Source organism: Myotis lucifugus, unplaced genomic scaffold (assembly GCF_000147115.1).
Source record: "Myotis lucifugus unplaced genomic scaffold, Myoluc2.0 scaffold_100, whole genome shotgun sequence".
Lineage (NCBI taxonomy): Eukaryota > Metazoa > Chordata > Mammalia > Chiroptera > Vespertilionidae > Myotis > Myotis lucifugus.
Window position 1 is genome coordinate 1,326,553 of NW_005871148.1, and position 20,522 is coordinate 1,347,074.

A 20,522-nucleotide genomic window follows, 5' to 3' on the forward strand; every position below is an offset into this window, starting at 1 on the left:
GCCTCCTGGCCGTCCAGGCCAGTGCCAAGTTGATGCGTTCAGTGCATCCAGTCAATCTCTGTCCCAGCGGGCCCAGTCCCCCCACCGAAGGAGTAGCTGTGGGTGCACCCGTTCTGGTAATAGCGGTACCTGTGGGCAGGGGCATGAGCTGGGGTGTGTCCTTCAGCGCAAAAAGGATGTTCCTCTCCCCTGACATCCATCGTCCTGGAAGAGCTCCAGAAGGCCCGCCCGCCTCCCAGATCTAGCCCAGAGGGAGGGGTTCCAAATGTGGTCTCTCTACTGCTTCACGTGGGGATCCCCCGGGCAGAGCTAAGAGGTAGGAATGCGAGGTGAGCCCAGCCGGTGGGGCTCGGTGGTTGAGCATCCACATATGAGCCGGGAGGTCGCAGTGTGATTCCCGGTCAGGGCACAGGCCCGGGCTGACCAATGATTCTTTCTCATCATTGATGTTTCTATCTCTCTCCCTTCCTCTCTGAAATCAGTAAAAATATGTTAAAAACATTTTAAAAAAAGAATGCAAGCTGATTCTTTTCAAGAATGTACCTTTTACATCTAGGGCCATACCACCCTGAATGCTTCCGATCTCGTCTGATCGCGGAAGAATGTACTTTTTACTATAAGAACTCAGTTTTTTTCTTCTTGGGAACACTCTAACTATTGCTTCGTTGTGTTTCCGGTTCTAAGACCCTTGAATAAATCCTTATCATGTCTTTCCAGCCAAAGCCTAGATTGTTTTTGTTAGTTGGACAAGGCAGAGCGGGGATCTGAAGCCAGAGGTACCCAAGGGCTAGCGCTTCCTACCAGCGTGGCGCTGGGGTGGGGCGGGACTGCAGCCAGGTGAGCGCGGGCTGCAGGCTGGAGGCAGCTGCAGGGGGGCCGACGGGCGGTCCCGCCGGTACCTGTTGGGCGTGGCCTCGGTCAGCTCGTCGGGCACGGCGGGCAGCGGCTGCGGCAGGTGCAGCTGAGAGCCCGACCAGGCCACGTGGCAGCCGCAGAAGTCGCGCAGGTAGCGGTGCAGGCCGGCGGCGGCCGCCACGCCCGTGGAGCCGAGCACCCGCACTGGCGCCCCGCCGCCGCCGCTCAGGCGGTAGGTGTCCAGGCCGGACTCGGCCGCCAGGGAGCGCTGCACCGACACCGAGAAGGCGGCCGCCGGCCCGGGTCCCAGCAGTCGGGCCAGCAGCGCCCGCACGGCCTCCGCCTCTCGGGCCTCGTCCCCGGCCGAGGCCCCCGCCAGGAGCAGGAGCAGGAACCCCAGCGCCGCGGCCGCTGCCGCCGCCTGCATGGTCCGCGGTCTCCACCCGGCCGCGGTCCCGCGGGAAACCTATTCGGGACTCGGGCCCGGGGGGCGGGGCGCCCCGGGCCCAATCCGCGGCGAGTCTCAGGTCACGTGGAACCGAAAGCAAAACACCGCGGGCAGCCGGGAGAGCGGCTTCCGGGTCCCAGACGCCGCCCGAGGGTGTCTGCTGACCGCTCGTGGTGCCGGCGCGCGTGACCCCGGCAACCTCGGGAGCCTGGAGCCGGTGTGACCCGCGATCCTTCACGGGCGTCTTCAGACCCGACGCGCTTTCACACGCGAATCGCTTTCCTCCCGTTCATCCAAACACCCAGTAAATATGCGGAGTTTGTTTAGTACCAGGCACGCCACCCCTCTCCGGGGGACCTAGAAACCATGGGCAGTACTTAGGGAAGACTTACATTAGCTGTGATGGTGTGAAGAAATGTAAGGGCGCCCAGCCTAAGGCTTCTTCCAAAAGGAAGTGATGTTTAATCCGAGTTCATTGGGATCGACTAGCAGAAGAGACAGGGGAAGCACCCCAGGCAGAGACAATGTGTATATGAAGATCCCCGAAGGATAATGGAGGAGCTGGGCAGGTTTGAGGAATTAACAGAGCGTGCACAAAGCTGGAGGGGCAGTGGGCCATGGAGCGTGGGCTGGCGGCGGGGCAGGGCCTGGTGGACATGCGAGGTCTCTTCTGGGATCCTTAAGGCGTTATCTTCATTTTACATATTGGGGAACTGAGGGCCAGAGAAAGGAAATGACTCAGACGAGGCCAATAGCGGTAGGAGAGCAGGTCTGGGACTAGAACCGGAACTCCCGAGACCAGCCTTCTGGCCGCTATTGCCCAAGTGCCTCTACTTTTCAGGCTGCCTCTCTGGCAGGGAGGGGTTGAGTGGGGCTTTGTGGTGGGGCCTTTAGAAAAACTGTTTCTAACAGGATTTTGAATCCTTTTGGAGACAGGTGTAGATTTTTCCAGAATGTCAGGCCTTTAGGGACAGGAAAGGGAGCAGAGGAGGATTGCCAATCCAGAGAGTCTGGAGTCTGGACTGAAAAAGAACAAGGGAGTCCAGTGGGCTTGCCGGCTCCCCGGCTCCAGACACAGCTGCAGGCCCTGCCTTGCTCCTGGCTCTGAGCAGCTCTCAGGAGGTGCAGCCCCTGCTCACTCAGTTCCTGGTGTGAAAAGGTTCAGCCTTTCTCAGGGAGCACTTCCAAGACCGGCCCGGAGAGATGTGCTCTCAGGGGGCTACAGCCTGCAACACCTCCGCCCAGGCCCTTCTCCACTCCTCTCCAGCATCCCTCACTCGCACCCCATTTTCCCTCTGGACACCCCTTTCTCCAGGTGAGCCTTGTCAGGTTCTCCGCCTGCCTGGACCTGTTTGACTGGCATTTCTGGATCTCAGGGAACACGTGGGTGGGGGAGTTGGGGCTCTCTGTGGGGTCTGGATTCACCCAGAGTGGTGGTGGTGGGGGCAGTAGATTGGGGACACCATCCAGGGGTTGGTAGTACATTTAACGCCTGAGTTCGTAGATGCTGGGGAGGAGCTTCAGGGATGGCTCCAAGCGTGTCACACTCTTTTCTCATCTTCCCCGTCAGGCTGGGAGCTCTTTGACAACAGGAGGGGGCTGATTGAAGAAATTTAAGTATGAACTGTTAAGCATTTACTGAAAAATGAGGAAGATGTGTTAATGATTTGGAATGTTCTGCAAATGGTCAAACCAGTGGATATAGTACACTCGCATTTGTGTGGGTATTTTTTATTTGTTGTTGTTAATCCTCACCTGAGGATATATTTTTCAATAATTTTTGTGTTTTTTTTTAGAGACAGTGGAAGGGGGGCAGAGAAACATCAATGTGGATATGAGAGAGACAGATTGGTTGCCTCCCATACGTCCCCGACTGGGGCCAAGGAACAAGCCTGAAACCGAGGTATATGCCCTTAATCAGAATTGAACCCGCAACCCTTCAGTTTGTGGGCCAATGCTCTAACCACTGAGCAACCTGCTAGGGTTGTGTGCATCTTTTTTTAAAGGCTATGAAAACAGTGGTTGCCTCCCATGGAGTACTAGGATGCTGGGGGTGGGAGGACTTTACTTTTTCAATTAATGTGTGTGAAACAAGTAGGCCTGGCTCTCCTCTCTCCATCTCATCATGTCCTCTTCTGTTCCTGGCCCCTCTGCCTATGTGCCCCAGGATAATGCCCAGCCAATCCAGTTGCCTGTCACAGCCCAGCTAGGATCGCACTCACGTTGCCAGCCAGGAGGAATGAGTCCTTCCCGGTCTGGCCACCAGGGAGCAGCCAATGCCTAGGACATGCCTTGGGTAGGCCAGGGAGCTGGGAAGGCAGCCAGGTCTCTTGGATCTGAGGGGAGCTCCAGTGCCCCTTCTGTCCAGGGCTCCTGGGACAGAAAGAGGCACAGTCCACCCAGGTCCCCAATGAATCGGACAGAGAGTGGGTCCTGAAGGTGGTGATGGAATTGTCCCATCTTTATAGCACTGAGCAGGCCCAAAGCCACCCTTTCCATGCTGGTTCTAGGACCGCAAGATGAGGGGCATTCACTGGTCAGGGCACAGACTCACTCAGCAGATGTCTGGCATCCAGGGATTCCATGAGAAGGGGATCTCCTATTTTAATCCTGCCCCCAAATGCATCCAGCCGCCAGTCCTAGGCAATTACCCATCTGCTTTCTGTCTCTATAGATTTGCCTACTTCACAGAAATGGAGTCATATGATGTGGTCTTGTGTCCTGTTTCTTAGCATCCTGTTTCTGAGGTCCATTCATAGTGTTGCAAGTAGCAGCACTTTATTCCTTTTTATTGTAGGTTAATACCTATTATATGGATAGACTGCCCTTTGTTATCCAACTGATGGACATGTGGGTTGTTTCCATTGGGGGGCTACCATGAAAAATGCTACTATGAACACTGTGTACAAGTCTGCGTGCGCATCTTTTCATTTTTCTTCAGTGGATACCTAGGAGTCAACTTGCTGGGTCTTATATTACTTCTGTTTAACGTTTTGAGGAACTGCCAGACTGCTTTCCATTTTACATTCCTACCAGCAGGGAGTAGGAGTTCCAATTACTCCACATCCTTGCTGGCACTTGTCATTAACGTTTTTATAACCCTTTTTAGTGGATGTGAGGTGGTATCTCCTCATGGTTTTGATTTGCATTTCTCTAATGACTAATTATGTTGATCATTTTTTCATGGGCTTACTGGCCATTCAGCCTGGGGACATAGAGGGCTGACTGCATATTTACTGAAAAAAACAACAACAAAAAAACCCCCAAGTATAAGTGGACCCCTGCAGTTCACACACATTATTCAAGGGTCAACTGTATGATTTGCAGATATTGTCTCCTAGTGTGAATGTCTTTATTTTTCCCTTTGAACCAAAACATTTTTTAATTTTCCTAAAGCCCAACTTATCTTCATCATTTGTTATTTTCGCTGTCATATCTAAAAATCATTGCCTAGCCCAAGGTCAGCATGAAGACTCGTGATTTCCTCTTAAGAGTTTAGTTTTAACTCTTACATTTAGGTCCGTGATTCACTTTGAGTTAACTTTTGTACATAATGTGGGGTCCTGGTCCAAATTTGTTTTTTTACATGTGGATACCCAGTTGTACTAGTACTATTTGTTGAAAAGACTGTTCTTTCCCCGTTCTTTTGGATTTTCTTGGCCCCTTTGTTGAAAAACAACTGATGCCCTACCTGGTTTGGCTCAGTGGATAGAGGGTTGGCCTGCAGACTGAAGAGTCCCAGGTTTGATTCTGGTCAAGGGCAAGTGCCCAGGTTGCGGGCTCAATCCCTAGTATGGGGCGTGCAGGAGGCAGCTGATCAGTGATTCTCTCATTGATGTTTCTATCTTTCTCTCCCTATCCCTCACTTTCTGAAATTAAAAAAAAATAATAAAAATTCTAAAAAAAAAAAAAATCAATTGACCATAAATATTAAGGTTTATTTCTGGACTCTCAATTTCAATTCTATTCCATTGATTCCAAATATCTATTTTACTTATTTATAAAAAGTTATTTGTTGATTTTAGAGAGAGGAAGAGAGAGAAACATCAATTTGTTGTTCCATTTATTGATGCATTCATTGATTGATTCTTGTATGTGTCCTGATCTGGGACCGAACCCATAACCTTAGTGTATCAGGACGATGCTCTAACCACTTCAGCTACCCAGCCAGCACCCAAATATCTATTTCAGTTAGGCCTCCCTTTTTGAGTCAGTAACAGAGCAGAGGCTAAAAGAGCTCATTTACCTGAATTTCCACTCTGGACTTTCGGAGGAGACGGGTGGAGGTGCTGCACCCAGGGCCTATTCCAGGGCAGCTGGCCTGTTAGGAAGGAGAGGGTTTGAGGCTGGGGGGACAGGAACATGAAATGAACAGGGGTTTCCTGCCCCTCCCGGAGCCGCAGTTGTCAGCCTGCTGCTCGAATTCCTGCGCAGCCCCTGCTCCGGAGGCCCCGGGAGGGAGGGCACTGGGAAAGAATGTGGATGCCTTACATGGCAGTGAGGAGGGAGAGGTGCCCTCCCTGCCCACCCCGCCTGCCTGGACAGTCTGCAGGCTCTTCAGCCACCTGCCTACCTCAGCACCTCACATTCTCCAGCTGCCCCAAACCACATGCTGAGCCTCCATTTACACCAAGGCCAAGGGCATCAGGGCTCAAAACAGCCAGGCTGCTGAGCCCCGAAGAGCACAACTGGAAAAGAGGGAGAGGGCAGATGCCCAGACCCCCACGACCCTCTGCTGTTTGGGGGTGTAGTGTGTGAAGGGGAGGCGAAGCCGGGTTCCTAAGACCCCTCCCCATCATGGGTAGTGCCTGCAAAGCTGCCTTGGCTCATGCGAGGGGGAAGGTGCCTGTGAAACTTGAGATAAGGCGAGAATTTCAAACTTACTGCCTGGTCAGGGCCTGGGTAGCTGTGGCCTTTGATCAGAGAAGCAGAAATGCTGGAGGAGGGCGGGGGAGAGTGTGCGAAGCAGGGGCTGTGGGTACAGAGACAGCCAGCCTCCCTCTGTAGACTCAAACACACTTTATTCAGCACAGGAATGTCTGAACAGAAGGGCCTTGGGCAGGGTTCCTTACACAGAGAACTCTACTTCAAGCCCTGCTGTCAACAGAACGAAGATCATCACATCATGTAAACCATGGGGACCACAGGGGAGGGGCTCTGCACAAGGTCTGGGTCAGGTCACACTGGCCAGCACATGGTGCGCCTGGGGCGGCTGGGGCAGGTGGCCACACCCAGGCCAGCCGCGCTTGGGAGGGTTGAGTGAGCAGCTCTAAGTAGCTCCCTCAGGAAAGTCAGGGAGGAAGAGGGCAAGGGCCTGGCCAATTCAGGGGATTATCTCGGCCACTGAAAGTGACGGGATCAATTTAGCTGAAGCAGCCAGGGCTGCTGCGTCAACACATGCTTAAAAGGCCCGAAGATCACAGCTGGTGTGGGGGTGACAGCGGAGCCGGCCCCTCGGGGGTGCCGTCATCAGCTCACAGGCAGGGCTGTGCAGCTCTCACAACCACATGCCTGGCAGCCCTGCCAGTCGCCTCCCATCAGCAAACGGTAAATGACAGTGACCCTCCCTGCCCAGGACCTCACTCCCCGCACTTGGGCTCACTGTGGAAGTGGGAGGGGCACTAGTGGCAGAGCAAGGCTGGCCTGCCAGAGAACCAGCCTTGACGATCACCGTCCTTCACTCAAGAGTCATGATTTGGGGGTAGGGGAAGGTCCTGGTCTGCACCAGGAAGAGCATCAATTTAAACCCTCTGCCCAGAGGACGTGTCAGTGCCAGGGCCCTCGAATGGGCTGAGAAGCAGCTAGCCAGGCCCTCTGTTTTGGGTCTCTCCCAGCTGTGCTATCATGCAGGATGCAAATGAGGGAGCAGAAGAAGGGGATTCTGGGAGGGAGGAGGAGAGGTCTGAGTATAGAGTGGAGGTTAGGGAGGTGGTGTTGGGTGCCCTGGGACCCTTGGGGGTGACAAGAAGCCATGCACAGTGTGGCCCAGCTGGATTCCTGATTAACAAATGTCTTTGCTCTGAAGACCGGAGGTGGGAGGCAGAGGAGATAAGTACCATCTTCCTGGATCTGCTCCTACTAACCCCAGGGAAGGGTGCCAAGAGCACCCCCACCGCAACCAGTAACTAGAATGGCAGGAGCAGAAACTCAGAATCCGGGTGTGGATGGCGAAGGTGCTCCTGGGCGTTGGGCTCATATGGAAATGCACACAGTCACCACCAGGTGACAGAGAGGAGGGTCTGGCTCGGAGGAGATGGAGGGCAGGCTGGTGCCCAGTGGTGTGAGTGACAGCCAGAGTCCAGCTTCTCTAGATCACTACACTGCAATATGCACAGCTGAGGAGGCAGGAGACCCAAGGGAGGGCCGGATCTCACAAGCAGCTGGGGGAGGGTGGCAAGGATGACACAAACGCCCCCGAATCCAGGGATCACAACCAACACGCGAGAGGAGCACAGCTATCACCACGGAGTGGGAGGGGGAGGGCAGTGGGCACACGTCCCCATCGGGCTCACTCGTCTAACTTCCCTTCCAGGATGTGCTCGAAGGAGAAGGGTAGGAACTTGAAACCGGTCCCGCTGTAGAATTTATTCTGGAACTCGACCCTGGGGAAAAGGAAGAGGGAAGTCATCATCCCACAGAAACTTTTTGGGATTTCACAGCTGGCCAGAAAGATGCCCGACCACGCTCCCCGAAGCCTTACTCTCCTAGGTGAGCGTGGGAAAGCCCTCTGCCTCCTGCTGCCTCTGCCAGCCCAAGCCCAGAACTCGGCCTCCTCCTAGGGCACACAGCCCTGCCTCTGAAGCCCAGGGCCTGCCCTCAGCAAGCAGTGTCCTCAGTCCTGCTCTGACCTGCTGAGCAGAGGGCCATGTGCAGAAGTTCAGCCGGCACGAGTTTCTAACAGCCCAAACAGCCGTCGCCTGGCAGGGCTCACAGCGACCTCTGAGGGAAGCCCCAAGCGGCTGTGAATTCAGCCCCGGGAACCCTGCGAGCACCACTGTTTTCTTGCTTATTGTTCCCTTGTGGGGAGGAAGGAGAAGGGAGGCTTGGGAGTGAACATTCAAGGCTTTTGAGTTAGGGGAGGAAATTCTCAGGAAAGGGGGGAAGTCAGGAGGGGAAGTCTCCTCAAAGCCATGGCAAAAATATGCTCCAACTACAAAAACATCTGAGAAAGAATTCTTCTCTTGGGGACTGAAAGGAAAAACAGAGCTTCAACTCCCTTCCCAGGCAGCTCGGCGTCCATCCCTGCCCGTCTCCCTGGGGCCCTATCAGACGGACTCGAGGGGAAGAGGAGCTCGATCCTGTGAACACTTGGCCGGGCTTCCCCCTGCAAACTCGCCCTGGATGGCTGCCCAGCAACCAAATCAGCACCAAATATGGGCAGAAAAATGCATGATTCAGAGGCTAGAAAAGCCAAGGAGAGCTGCCCTGAGGAATAGTTTCCACTGGGGCTGAGTGACCCTGGGGGCACCAGAACCGGAGCAAGGACAGGGGGAGGCAGGCTGCGGGCAATAGTTTACACACAGGGCTTCCTCCTCCCCCAAACCCAGAGGGGAGCAATTAGCAGAGAGGAAAGCGTGGGGCGTGGCCTGGGCAGGTAAACCAGGAGGACTGTCTGCAGGTGGCACTGAGAGGCCCTCAGGCCCCTTCAGCCTCGGGGTGCTGGCTGGGGCACTGACTGCAGGGCTTTCAGCTCCACACCTGGGGAGAAGAGGTGAACAATGTTCAGTGAGGCCATCTCTCCCCCAGCCCCACATTCCAGGGCCTGGGCCTAGGTCCCCAAACATCCCAGACTCTGGCCAAGCCCCAGGTAAAACAGGATCCAGGACCCAAGTCAGTCATACCAGGACTGGATCCGCCCCATATCCTAACACTCCTGAGAAGCCCTTCTGCCAGTTGCTGCTACTGGGGAAGGTGGCGGGGAGGGAGCTAGGTTCCTGCTGGGCGCCCACTGCTGTCAGGTCTGCATTCTTCATGTTGGGTGGGCTGTGTCTGCACATGGCAAGGGATTGCTGGACAACTGAAAAGAGATGGACTCGTCCCATTTTCATTCAAGAATATGTAGCCAGATAGTGGGCAAGTCCCCTCCAGGCCCAGGAGGGATCAGAATTCCGACCTCCTGGCCGGCTAACCACACAAACAATTCCGATTCCAAACTGGGTGAAGGGAGACGTTCTCAGAGACCCACGGGGTCACCACCCTTCTCTTGCCATCCCTCTGTGTGACTTAAAGACATCCTGGCCCCTCTGGGCTAGCCTGACTTCACCCTCCTTCTCAGTGAGCTCACCCAACCTCCTGGCACAGAGCTGGAAAGCAGTTTCCCTGTCGGTCTCCCCACCCTCCTCTCCCTGTAAACCAGGGAAACGTGTGCTTCCTGAGAAAGTACAAACATGAAGTTCTCTGTGTGAGGGTGCAAGGGGGCCCCAGGGGCCCGCCCTGCCCGTTCTTCCTTCCTTAGGGGCTCTGCTCAGGAGCCTCCAGGCCCAGCCATGCTCCAAGCCACTAAAACGCACCTCAGAATACCACAGTTGGGAGGAAGCCCCAGGCAGGCAGTGGGCTGAGCTTCTCTATCACCCCTTCCAGCTCAGCACCTGGCAAAGGCCACCTGTGACCCAGAGGACAACCGGGCGTCCAGAGAGAGATGGCTCCTGCTGTGTAACAGGAAACCTGTTTCCTGGAGTGAGTGAAGGGACTGGTTCCGGGGCCTCTTCCCTTTCCTGGCAGGGTGTGACTGAGGGGAGGCAGTTTCCGAAAGATGATTCTAGGCCCAGCTGCTGCTCTGGCCCTTTCTGTCACTCTGGGCAGCTCAGGGCCAGGAGCACATGCCTGTCTGATGGTCCCAGTGTCCGGACAGTGATGTCAGCCTGGGACACATTTCAGGTCTCTTACTTCTGGGGCAGCCAGCCATTCACTCAGCTCTCCCAAGGTGTCCTGCTGTGGCACCACTGTATCCCTCACCACAAACTGGTCCCAGTCCCGTCCCATTAGCCATCAAGCAGTCAGCGAGTGTGCAAGTGTGCACACCTACACACAGGCGGATACTGCTAGAGAAGAAGGTAGGCCATGGGCAACAGTCTTTCTGCTAAAAGCAGTTCAGTGGCCACAGTTTTAACAACAAATCATATCCCGCCTTTGCCTTTCCGGAGGAAGAAAAGACATCGAATTAGGGTGACAGGAAGGCCCACCCACTGTATAGGGTTGGGGGAAAAGAGAGGGACAGACGACTCAGAGATGGAACTGGCAGGCTGGCACATTAACCTGCTCACTGTTGTCTTCAAATGTCACCCACCTCCTTCTGACCCTGCACGGACCTCAGACTAGTGGTTTACATCTGTTATCGAATCGTGTGCTTTTCTTCTTGTCCCCACGGGAGAGACCCAGAGCTTGTCTAATGGGGCAGTCCTTGCATCAGAATCAGGAACCCAGCTGAATACCAGGGGTAGAGTGACAGGTATGACGACGTCCAGGCTGGGCACCAGAAAAAACAGCAACCGTGTCCCTGCACCATTCTCAGCAGGACCAGCTGTTGCCCCCTCAGGAGTGGCCACAACCCACAACTGCTGCCCAGGCATCCTGGAAGCACATCCACATTCGGCCAGGAGGGGGTGCACCTGCACCAATTCCATTCCCTAGGCAGGGATGAGCTCCAAACAGGCCTTCAGTAAGATGGGATTTGAAACGTTGCTGCGCAAGAGTTTTCGCTGTTTTTTCTCTTCTGCCCAATATTTCCACTACCAAACCCCACAAGTGCAATGTGGTGGACCAGCCTGTTCCTTGCGAACTACACCGGAGAGGCATTCAGATGGTATCACCTATCCTCCCACCCAGTGGTCTCCCCTCTCTCTAAACAGACTAAAAGCAGTTTCTTTACAAGCTACCACAAGGAGGTGCCCTTTCCACAGGGCACCCCACTTTTACGCAGGGCAGCCATGATCTGCACCCGAACAACAGGTTAGATGTGCCAGGGCACCGTGAGTCCCTTGGTGTGCACATTCCTTCACGTTTAATCCTGGCAGCCTCATCCTCTCTCTCCGCATGAGAGACAAGGAGGTTCAGAGAGGTAAGTGCTTCCCTCGGGGTCGGCCGGCCAGTGTGGGCAGAGCTGGACTTTAGACCAGGGAGGCGTGATTCTGGAGCCTGCTCTCTTGTCATCTGTCACTTCCTTGGGCTCATTTGTGTGGGGAGACAGAGGCACTCGAAGGCCACCGATGAGCCTGAGGAAGAAGTAGTTCTCTGGCAATAACACACAATTTCACCAACTGGGGGCTCACTCTGGAGACAGGCCCAAGCCCAGGCGACCTTCCTCGACTAGAGTCGTGGTGCGTCTGCTCACTGCTCTAACTAACAGTGCTGGCCCAGCACCGCGGGGCCCCATCCCGCCCGGGAGGAGGCAGCAGGCTCCCCACCTGGGAATCACGGTGGGGTGGTAACTGTTCCCTCAAGGCCAGGGCTCAGGAGACAGAGGAAAGGAAGGAAGCCAAGAGCGCAAGAAAAAGTGAGTCACCACCGGCTGGCTACATAGACGTTCCCTCACACCGTGAGGCTGAGGAAGTGTGCTGGGGAGAGGGGACGCTGATAAGCTAAGAACAGGGGAGCGGCCCGCAGTCTGAATCATGGGGAGCTCCTAACCTCCTGGCTCCACAGTAAACAGCAGCTGGGCGGGGCGGGCGGGGGTGGGGTGGGGGTGAGGCAGGAGGGAAGCCCTGGTGCTTCTCAGCTGTGCACTGAGAAAGCATGTGCACCAACCAGCAGGACAGACTCCTCCAAAGGAGCTGATGAGGGAAGGTAAGTCCCAGCCCATCTCCCCTTATGCCCCTCACTTTTCTCCTCTGCAATTTAGAACAACAAACAGTGGCATCCTTGAGGAGGCTCAGCTACAACAAGGCCAGGAGGAAAGTCAAAGATAAGGTGGGAAGAGAAGAGGTTTCAGGTTCAGATTCTGGGTTTTCTTCAGGTTTGGATGAAAAGAGACATTCCAAGCCCCCCTCTGACAGTGAGGTCATGAACACCACAGATGATGTCATCTAGGGGTTCTTAAGGTCGGGTCAGTGGATCTGTGACCCCTAAACTGGTAAAACTGTGTGCTTACATGGGGGAGGTGTTGCTGTGGAGAGAGGGTCCAGAGCTTCCAGAGCCACTGGGGTTTGAGACCCAAAAAGGGAGAATCAGATCATAATGGAGGAAATGGAGAGTCAAAGGGGCTGGGTAGCCAGAAGTAGCACAGGCTACACAGTTTTAGTGTAAGTATGTCCCATGCACATTTGGAAAATACTTACACTATAAGACAAAATCCCACCCAACTATTCACTGTTGATCTGAAATTCAAATTTGACAGGTGTTCTGTAATGTTTGCTGAATCTGGCAACCCTACTTTGAGGTCACGGAGTCACAGTCCAGGCCAGACTCCAGCTCTCCTACTCCCTAGGCTGAGCTCCCTCCCCATGCAGGGCCATGAAGAGCCACAAACTACATCAAAGAAAACAAACCCACCTCAAACCTGCCCTTCTGAAGCTGCTTCTTCGGTGCACTGACATACACCCTAGGGAAGCAGGACCCCCCCCCCCCCCTCCACGAGCTGTCAGGGGTCCTCCTCAAAGATGCTGGCACAAGGCCAGAACCAGGGGACAAAACTGGGGTACACTGTGCTCCAGCATCTTCTTGGGCTTAGAACCTATTCCAGAGTTGTTCTCGTTGCTCTGCACACAGGAGAAAGTTCTATGCCAGAGCAAACACACCCCAAGCAAACAAAAAATAAAACCCCAGCAGATCTTCTAAGCTACCATCAGGACCACTGCAGAGTGAGAGGCAGGGAGAGGGCGCCTGACAACACCCACCGAGAATTCTCCCCGGAGGCTCTGAAAGTGAGCTGTGCTTATCGGGGGCATTTCCGGGAGCTCACTCCTAAGATAGGTCCTGGGTGTAATGATGTGAAAGCAGACACTTCCTAGTGCTCTGGATGCTGGACAGGAGCAAAGCTGCCCTCGGTGCAGCCAAGGACACGTCCCCATATCGCCTCCCCCCGCCGCTCCCCTCACCAGTGTAACCGCAGTGCGTGGAGGAAGGCCGAGAGGCCCTCCATGATCAGGAGGATGGCCACGGTCAGGGTGGCAAAGGCGATGAAGATGAAGAACAGCGCCAGACTTCCTGCCAAGCTCTTCACCTTCAGGCCCATGTGGATCACCATGGTCCACAGCACCTCCGACAGCTCTGGGGACAGGGGAGAGACACGACCTCTGGTTTATTCGGTGAGCAGCGCTGTGGGCCTTGCATTTTGCTCTCTCACCCTCCCCTGGAGTGCTCCTTGCATACTGGCTTCCCACGACCTGAGTGGGACCACTGTGCATTGCTAACCTGGCGAAAGCGCTGACCCTCCCATCTGGACATCATTCTCTCTGGACTCTGGAGTCTGAATAATCCCAGAAACTTTTTGTAACTCCCACTCTCTTTAAGGCCCACCTGAGAGAGTGCCCAGAGAGGGGGAAAGCCATCGTTTTTGATCTGAGAGAAATACACTCACGTGCGTGGGCGAGGCTGAGGGCCCAGAGCCGCAGGTACGAGGCGGTGTTGGAGATGCAGCCCAGGCAGTACTCGATGGTGTGGATGGCCTGGTGCACCATCGTGTCTCCAAAGTCAAACTGCGGTGGGGAAGCCAGAGAGAAGACGTAAGGCGGGGGATGTGTGGAGTCTGGGCTGTGCCACATGGCCCTTTGCGCTCCATGGGCCAGGAGCCCCCAGTGTTGAACTCCAGTGGTGACTTCAGCTATGCCATCCCCTGAAATCCTGCCTGGCTTAGTCCCCAACTGGGACACCCCCATTTCCCTCAATACACTACATTTTAATGAACTACGTCTCCATGAGATTCTTCTCAACACATCTGTTTTTCTCTCCCGGCTAGTCTGTGAAGTTGAGAGCGCTCGGAGAAAATGGCGTTCCGGACTTTAAGGACCTTCCCTAGCCCACTCCCACCCGCTGGTGTGTGAAGTCCCCAAGTGGGAACACCGCTGTGAATAAGCCAGGGGAGTAGGAAGCCCCCCGGCTCTCAGTTGTCAGGCCCTAAACCTCCAGTCACTTCACTTAATTAGCTTAACAAACTACTGCACTCAAGATAACCAACCTCCTTTTTTTGTGTGACTTCTGCAAAGATGACATGGAAATTTTAGCAAAAGTTTTACCAATTCCACCCAGCTGGTGAGGTTCAGTAATTGAGTGTTGACCCATGAACTAGGAGGTCATGGTTCGATTCCGGGGCAGGGCACATGCCTAGGTTGTGGGCTTGATCCGCAGTAGGAGGCCTGTAGGAGGCAGCCGATGGATGATTCTCTCTCATCATTGATGTTTCTCTCTCTCTCTCTCCCTCTCCCTTCCTCTCTCTGAAATCAATAAAAACATATTAAAAAAAAAAGTTTTACCAATTCCTACTTGGACAGTTGATTAAGACCAGATAGAATATCATTTGGTTTTTGTTTCTGTTTTCATCACACTCCCTTTCTCCGTTTTCCTTCAACATCCAAAATCATTTCCAGAATAAAGGGGTGGGGCTGGAACAAGCTTCCAGGAGTTCACATGTAGGACTTTGCAAGCTCTGGAGAAGCAAGCATTTTCAGGGGGAAGAATACAGATGCTCTGGAAGCACCCGGTGCACTGCGTGGCCTCCCACTCTCCCAGGTGGAGAAACCAAGTTACTCTAGAACAGGAGGTCGTTCCATCCTGGGGGCCTCTCCCCACAGCCCAGCCCAGAGCCCTAGGAGCAGAGGGACTCCCCAGCCTGCCCTGCCCTTGGTCAGAGTCTACTTTTCACTAGTGTCTTTCAGGACGCACAGGACTCCACACCCAGAGTCCACCAGAACTGCCCTGCAAACACATGAGGGCAGGGAGAGAGGGGGCTGACCCCACCAAGATGCACTCCCAGGCCATGTCTCATGTCTAACGGTGTCACTACTCGTCCCCCAGGATACAAACCTGCCAATCAATCTTGACTGCCAGTCTTCGCTAAGGGACTGGGACCTGTAGCTTTTTCATTCTTAGTCTCTATTGGTCCCTTCCTTTCTAACTCCCCCTGAAAATGCTTGCTTCTCCCAGGCCTCCCAATTTTTTCCTGACTCACAGCAGACTAGCTGGTCCCCATGCCTCCAGACTGTGCCCCCTCCCCAATCCAGTATGTCCTCTAACATCTCCACTTCAGCAATCACATTTGTTGGGTCACTTTCAGCTTCACCACCCTCTGATGGCCCCTGTTGTCCAAACAATCTGTGGCTCATTTCTGCCAACCTCTAGTCTTATCTCTCATGAGTCCCCCAACTCCTGACTCTGAGCTTCAGCCAAGCTGAATACCCGTTTAATCCCTAAGTGTGATGGGCTTGCAGGCCTCTGTGTCTTGATAACTATTCATACTGATGGTTCTGCATCTCCCTCTCGCTCCACAGAGACTAAGCTTAGCAATAATTTCCTTAGGGAGCCCTTTCCTGGTCTCCTCTTCCCACCCCCGCTCTGTTTTTCAGGTGCCCCCTTTCTGTGTTCCCACAGCATCCTGGGCACACTATGATCACAGCATCTACCGCCCAGACTGTTTCCTCAATTTGTTTGGGAGCTCCTTGAAGGCAAGGACTGTGTTTTCCTTCTTTCAGTTCCTGTAGCATTGAACAGAGGCTTGACACGTGGAGGGTGATTGGATGGATGGATGGGTTGGATGAGCACACCTGATGAGATGACACAGTAGGGAGAGGTACCACTGACCCTTGCTGAATGGCTACAGTCTTCAAAGGTTTCCTAGACAATCACATGACCTGGCCCTGGTCTGCAACTGTACTGAGTGCCCCCCCAGGAGAGGGACCACTGCTCCCACTGGGCTGGAGCAATGACCTGTATGCGGCAAACAGGTTTTCCCAGCCAAGCAATTTGGGGAAGTTCTAGGAGAAGTAGGCTGGATTTTTTAAGAATTCTGTTTTGTTTGAAATCTCTAGATAACTGTGACAGTTATCCAAATCTATCTGTAGCAAACTAAACTGTGTATGTGTTTGATAAAGTGTTATGACTACTTAGGAAGCTATGAAAACCAGAACCCTTAGGGATCTGGGGGGCCAGAGACTAGGGCAGCTGAATTACAGTCCATCTTGTTTCAATGCTCACTCCCCTGGGACATGGCTACAAATAAGGACTTTTCTGGCAATGACCATGGCATTTGGGTGCTCAGTTAGTATGACATTTAGGAAGAGCAGTGTTGTCGGAGGAGATGTTACTGGGAGGGGCTGGGCTCCTCACTAACATGGAACACACTCCCACATCCCTTCCAGGCGGCCCAGCCAGAGACTGTGCACAGATGAGCGGTCCAGAGGAACACGAAGGTCCTGGATGCCAGCAGCCTCTCAGCCTGTAGGAAGGCTGAGCACTGTTTTTACACAAAACAGCAGAGATTTTTCCCATTCCTATCAGCTGCCCCCTTACAGAGACCAGGAGAGCCAGGGAAGGGAAGGGTTTATGGATCTAAGTATTTCAGAGAGAAATTTGGGGGGAAGATGCAAACAGTGCAGCATGGCCTTTAAAAAACCCGATTTCAAACTTGTATTTTGCTAAGTGAATTCTTGCTGAGCTAGAAGGCCTTCTCCAGATGCAGCCTGAACATTTCGCCAACTTTCTTTCTATTCCCTGTTACGATGCTGTGTGTGTGGCTAATATCGCGGATGGGTTGTTTTTTTTACTGGGATACATCTAAGAGACAAAGCCTCCTTTTGAACGCTACTTCCCACCTGGGTCACACAGAGGTAGAGCTGACCCCAAGGCGAGGGTCCAGCAACTGTCACTTCAAGCATCATCAAGCTGATGAGGGCAGCAGGAAGAGGCTGGCTGCATCTCAGACAGGGAGGAAAGGGAAGCTTTACTCATAAGCACTCAGAGGACCAGGGAGGAAACAGCTACTCCCAGTGGCAGAGCGACCATACATAACATCACAGGAGAGGCAGGCAGAAGCCAATGGGATTTAACCCCCAAGGGGAGTCACTTCAAGAATGCCAATGTAGACATTACTTGTAGCTCCTTACAAAGCCATTCTCAGAGGTATTAGATCAGCGAAGTCAATGAAACAAAGACAGAGGTGACCCACATGAGATGCAGTTAATGGAGATGAGCTTTTTCAGAACACAGATTCACGGACTGGTTAGAAATGCCAGTGAGATGCAGGGTACGCGGGTGTCATGTGTGGCCCCCAGATGCAGCAGGGTCAGCAAAGTGATCACAAGGACGGGAAGACAAGCCCCAGATAAACATGAAGGCAAAGCAGCTTGTTTCTTACCGCTTCATCCTCGGTAGGCTTGAAAACACAAAGTTACACTTAGTGGGAAGCCGTGGCACACACAAGGTCAAGTCACGAACACAAGACTACCATTGCTTCGTGGGGAGGACGGGTAAGGTTAAGTGGGTCTAACATGTCGGAGGCAGCCTCCTCAGCATACAGGAAAGCAACATCAGCAGGATTCAGAGCAGTAAGACATATTTTTAAAAGGCACCCCTACCCTTGCAATTTCTTTTTTAAAAGGTCATACACATAGTGAAAGTGGTCAGTCAGACTAAAAAGTCCAGTCACCCGGGGTCCTCAACTCCTATTTGCTTTAAAAAGAATACAATGAATGGATGAGATCCAAAAGGTCAGAGGCTTTGTGCTATGAGTGGTTAGGCAAAGACTGTGAGTTTTAAAAAGCTGAGCTTGGCGGTGGTGGTGCAGGAAAAGTCTAGCTTAGCCTAACATTTTTCACGCTCCCTATAAAAAGTAGGCATTTTTAAAAGGCTCAAATGAAACCTCTGCAATAAGAGCACTTCGGTGGGACAGGACTTCCAAAGCATCAGGGGTTACAGTTCCAACTGGAAGCATCCTTGGAAGGCGCAAGGGATGCAGATGCTGCCTGCGTGGGCTGTGTTCCTGGTAATAAGAGCTGGGAAGCTGGGGCCGACTCTGCCTCGGTGCCCAGGAGAGCAGTTGGTAATGGAGATCGGCATGCAATGCAGAAGTTAAGAAGTGGAACAACAGAAAAAACTGCTGTGGGCTCTGCCGGCAACACCTGGAGTTTACGGGGCCCCTCGGAAAAAGCTGAGGTGCCCTGAGAGGTCCAGAAGGCAGGCTGATCATTAGGATTAGATTTTCACTTTTCAAGGAGAAGACTGGAGCGAAGCCACTTAGGGACACAGACTAGGGCTGACCCAAAGTGGAAGGAGAGGAAGCCCACACCACTGGATCTTACCTCTTCTGCATCTTCTGAATGGGTGGAGAGCTGGTCATGCTGAATAATCTCAGCATCCTCCTCTGTCGGTCCGTTGCCCACCCTGATCCCACCAAAGTTGACAGTTCCCTACACACATGAACAGAAAGAGTAGAATTTGCCTGGGCTTTAATATGACATTTTGTGAGGTGGGGAAGGGCGATGGTTAGTACATACAAACCTCAGAAAAGTACATATTCTAACAACAAAAGCAAAACCAGCTGGTCAAACAGCTAAGTAAAAACAAACCACTGTTCCCACCCCAGCCACCAGTGCCCCAGCCCCAGCCCCAACTGCATTTACCAACTCATCCTGATGGGAGGAAATATGCAGTTCTGTCTGCTGCACCCAGAGACACCAACCTTGCCTCGGTCAATGCTAATTAAGAATCCTGCTTGAATGGAAAAGCTTAATACGAACAGACTCTCACAGCAAGTGTAGCTCTATCTGCAAAGCTTTCAATGGCCTAAGTGTTCTTGAAACTGAACTAAAGAGTAGACTTTGTAAGAGGGAGGGGCACGGAATGACATGACGATTGTAACCTGGTCTGTCTGATAAGCTTTCAACAGGAGCCCCAAGAGTTCCAGCCACCTCTCCCAGAAATGTGCTAGTGCTGGCCTCTGCTCCGGAACAAAGGGAAGGGAAAGAAGCTTCATGTACGTCAGCTTCCTGCTAGAGGATACTGAGTTTACAAAAAGAAAGAGGCTCCTTTCCTTCCGTGGAGGACTCTGGAGTGAAAACAACTGTTTCCGGGCATGTGGGCAGATGCTGATGGGTGTGGCTTCTCCTCACTTCCCAGGCATAGTTTTCAGTAGGGTCTCTAGAACCTGAATTTCTACATCAACCTGATTTGGGAAAGTTTAGGTTTATTCAGGCAAAAGGACTCTGTGGCTACAGAAACTAGGCAGAACTGGGACTAAGTCTGACCGATATTAATTAGTGCTAACCTGCCCCAGAGTGAAAGGAGCTGAAGAAACAGCCCCTGGCCCTGGCCGGTGTTGCTCAGTTGGTTGAGCCTAGTCCCATGCACCAAAAGTCGCTGGTTCGATTCCCAATCCGGGCACATGCCTGGATTGCAGGCTCAATCCCCAGTAGAGGGCATGCTGGAGGCAGCTGATCAATGTTTCTCTTTCCCTCTCCCTCCCTCTCTAAAGCCAATAAAAACATATTTTAAAAAAAGAAATAGCTCCTAGGACCACTTCGTATGGTTTCTGTCTGGAGAACCAAACAAGGCAAGAGTTGGAAGATTGTTCTCCTGCAAAATGGCCTTCTGGGCAAGCAGCACAATGTGTAAGCAGGTTTGGACAACTGCTTGGAGTCCCCATGCACACCTTCACCTGTTCTCAGTTACTGACCACCAGATCCCCGTGTGGACAAATGCTCTCTCTCCTAGCAGCGGTTCTCACGTGCTGGGTAGAGAACCATTGCATCAGAGTCACCTTGCAAGCTGCGCTTCAGTACACAGAGACTCTCAAATACTATTCCCAGAAAGTGCAAATTCAGTAGGTCTGGGGTGGAACCTAGGAAATCTATATTAAAAATATATACCCTCAAGTACAAACTGTATAATCATTTTGATTGTTTATCAAAACTGAAAATGCATGCACCCTTTGAGACTCAGCAATCCAATCCCACCCACCATTGGGAACTTGCGTGTGAAATTTTATCAAGGATGTTCCCTGAATTGCTACTTGTAATAGCAAAGAACTGGGAACAATGAACACATCCATTAGTAAGAAAGTGATCACATAATTTTAGCAGATTCAGTAGAATGGCCTATGGAATGCTGGGCAACTATAAAAAAGAGTAAGAATAACTATGACACAATCTCCAAGATACACTAAATTTTTAATAACTTAATAAATCAAGGGACAAAATAGTGCTACAGTTTAAACACAATTCTGATGTGTCTCAAAAAATATATGTACATCCACATATGCACTTATCTCAGAAGATGATAGAAATTTGGAGGTAAA

At 52.7% G+C, this 20,522-nt stretch overlaps 2 protein-coding genes across 5 annotated transcripts in view; both read right to left on the reverse strand.

Moving 5' to 3' along the window:
* NAGLU (N-acetyl-alpha-glucosaminidase) overlaps window positions 1-6,145 on the reverse strand; it is an 11,172-nt gene extending 5,027 nt beyond the window's left edge. The window contains 5 exon segments of the mRNA XM_006092357.3: window positions 10-36; window positions 39-86; window positions 89-129; window positions 900-2,016; window positions 5,550-6,145. Of these exon segments, the coding sequence (XP_006092419.1) occupies window positions 10-36; window positions 39-86; window positions 89-129; window positions 900-1,282 (499 nt within the window). The 5' untranslated portion in view covers window positions 1,283-2,016; window positions 5,550-6,145.
* Window positions 6,146-6,307: 162 nt separating this feature from the next.
* Window positions 6,308-20,522, reverse strand: part of ATP6V0A1 (ATPase H+ transporting V0 subunit a1) — a 52,346-nt gene continuing 38,131 nt past the window's right edge. For 3 of the 4 annotated variants that reach the window (XM_006092363.3, XM_023756906.1, XM_006092361.3), the window contains exons 18-21: window positions 18,529-18,636; window positions 13,818-13,935; window positions 13,336-13,507; window positions 6,308-7,905 (exon numbers count right to left, since the gene is read on the reverse strand). In XM_006092363.3, the coding sequence (XP_006092425.1) occupies window positions 7,812-7,905; window positions 13,336-13,507; window positions 13,818-13,935; window positions 18,529-18,636 (492 nt within the window). In that variant the 3' untranslated portion in view covers window positions 6,308-7,811. The remainder of the gene's footprint in view (window positions 7,906-13,335; window positions 13,508-13,817; window positions 13,936-18,528; window positions 18,637-20,522) is intronic. The other variant, XM_014458840.2, reaches the window with a different exon arrangement.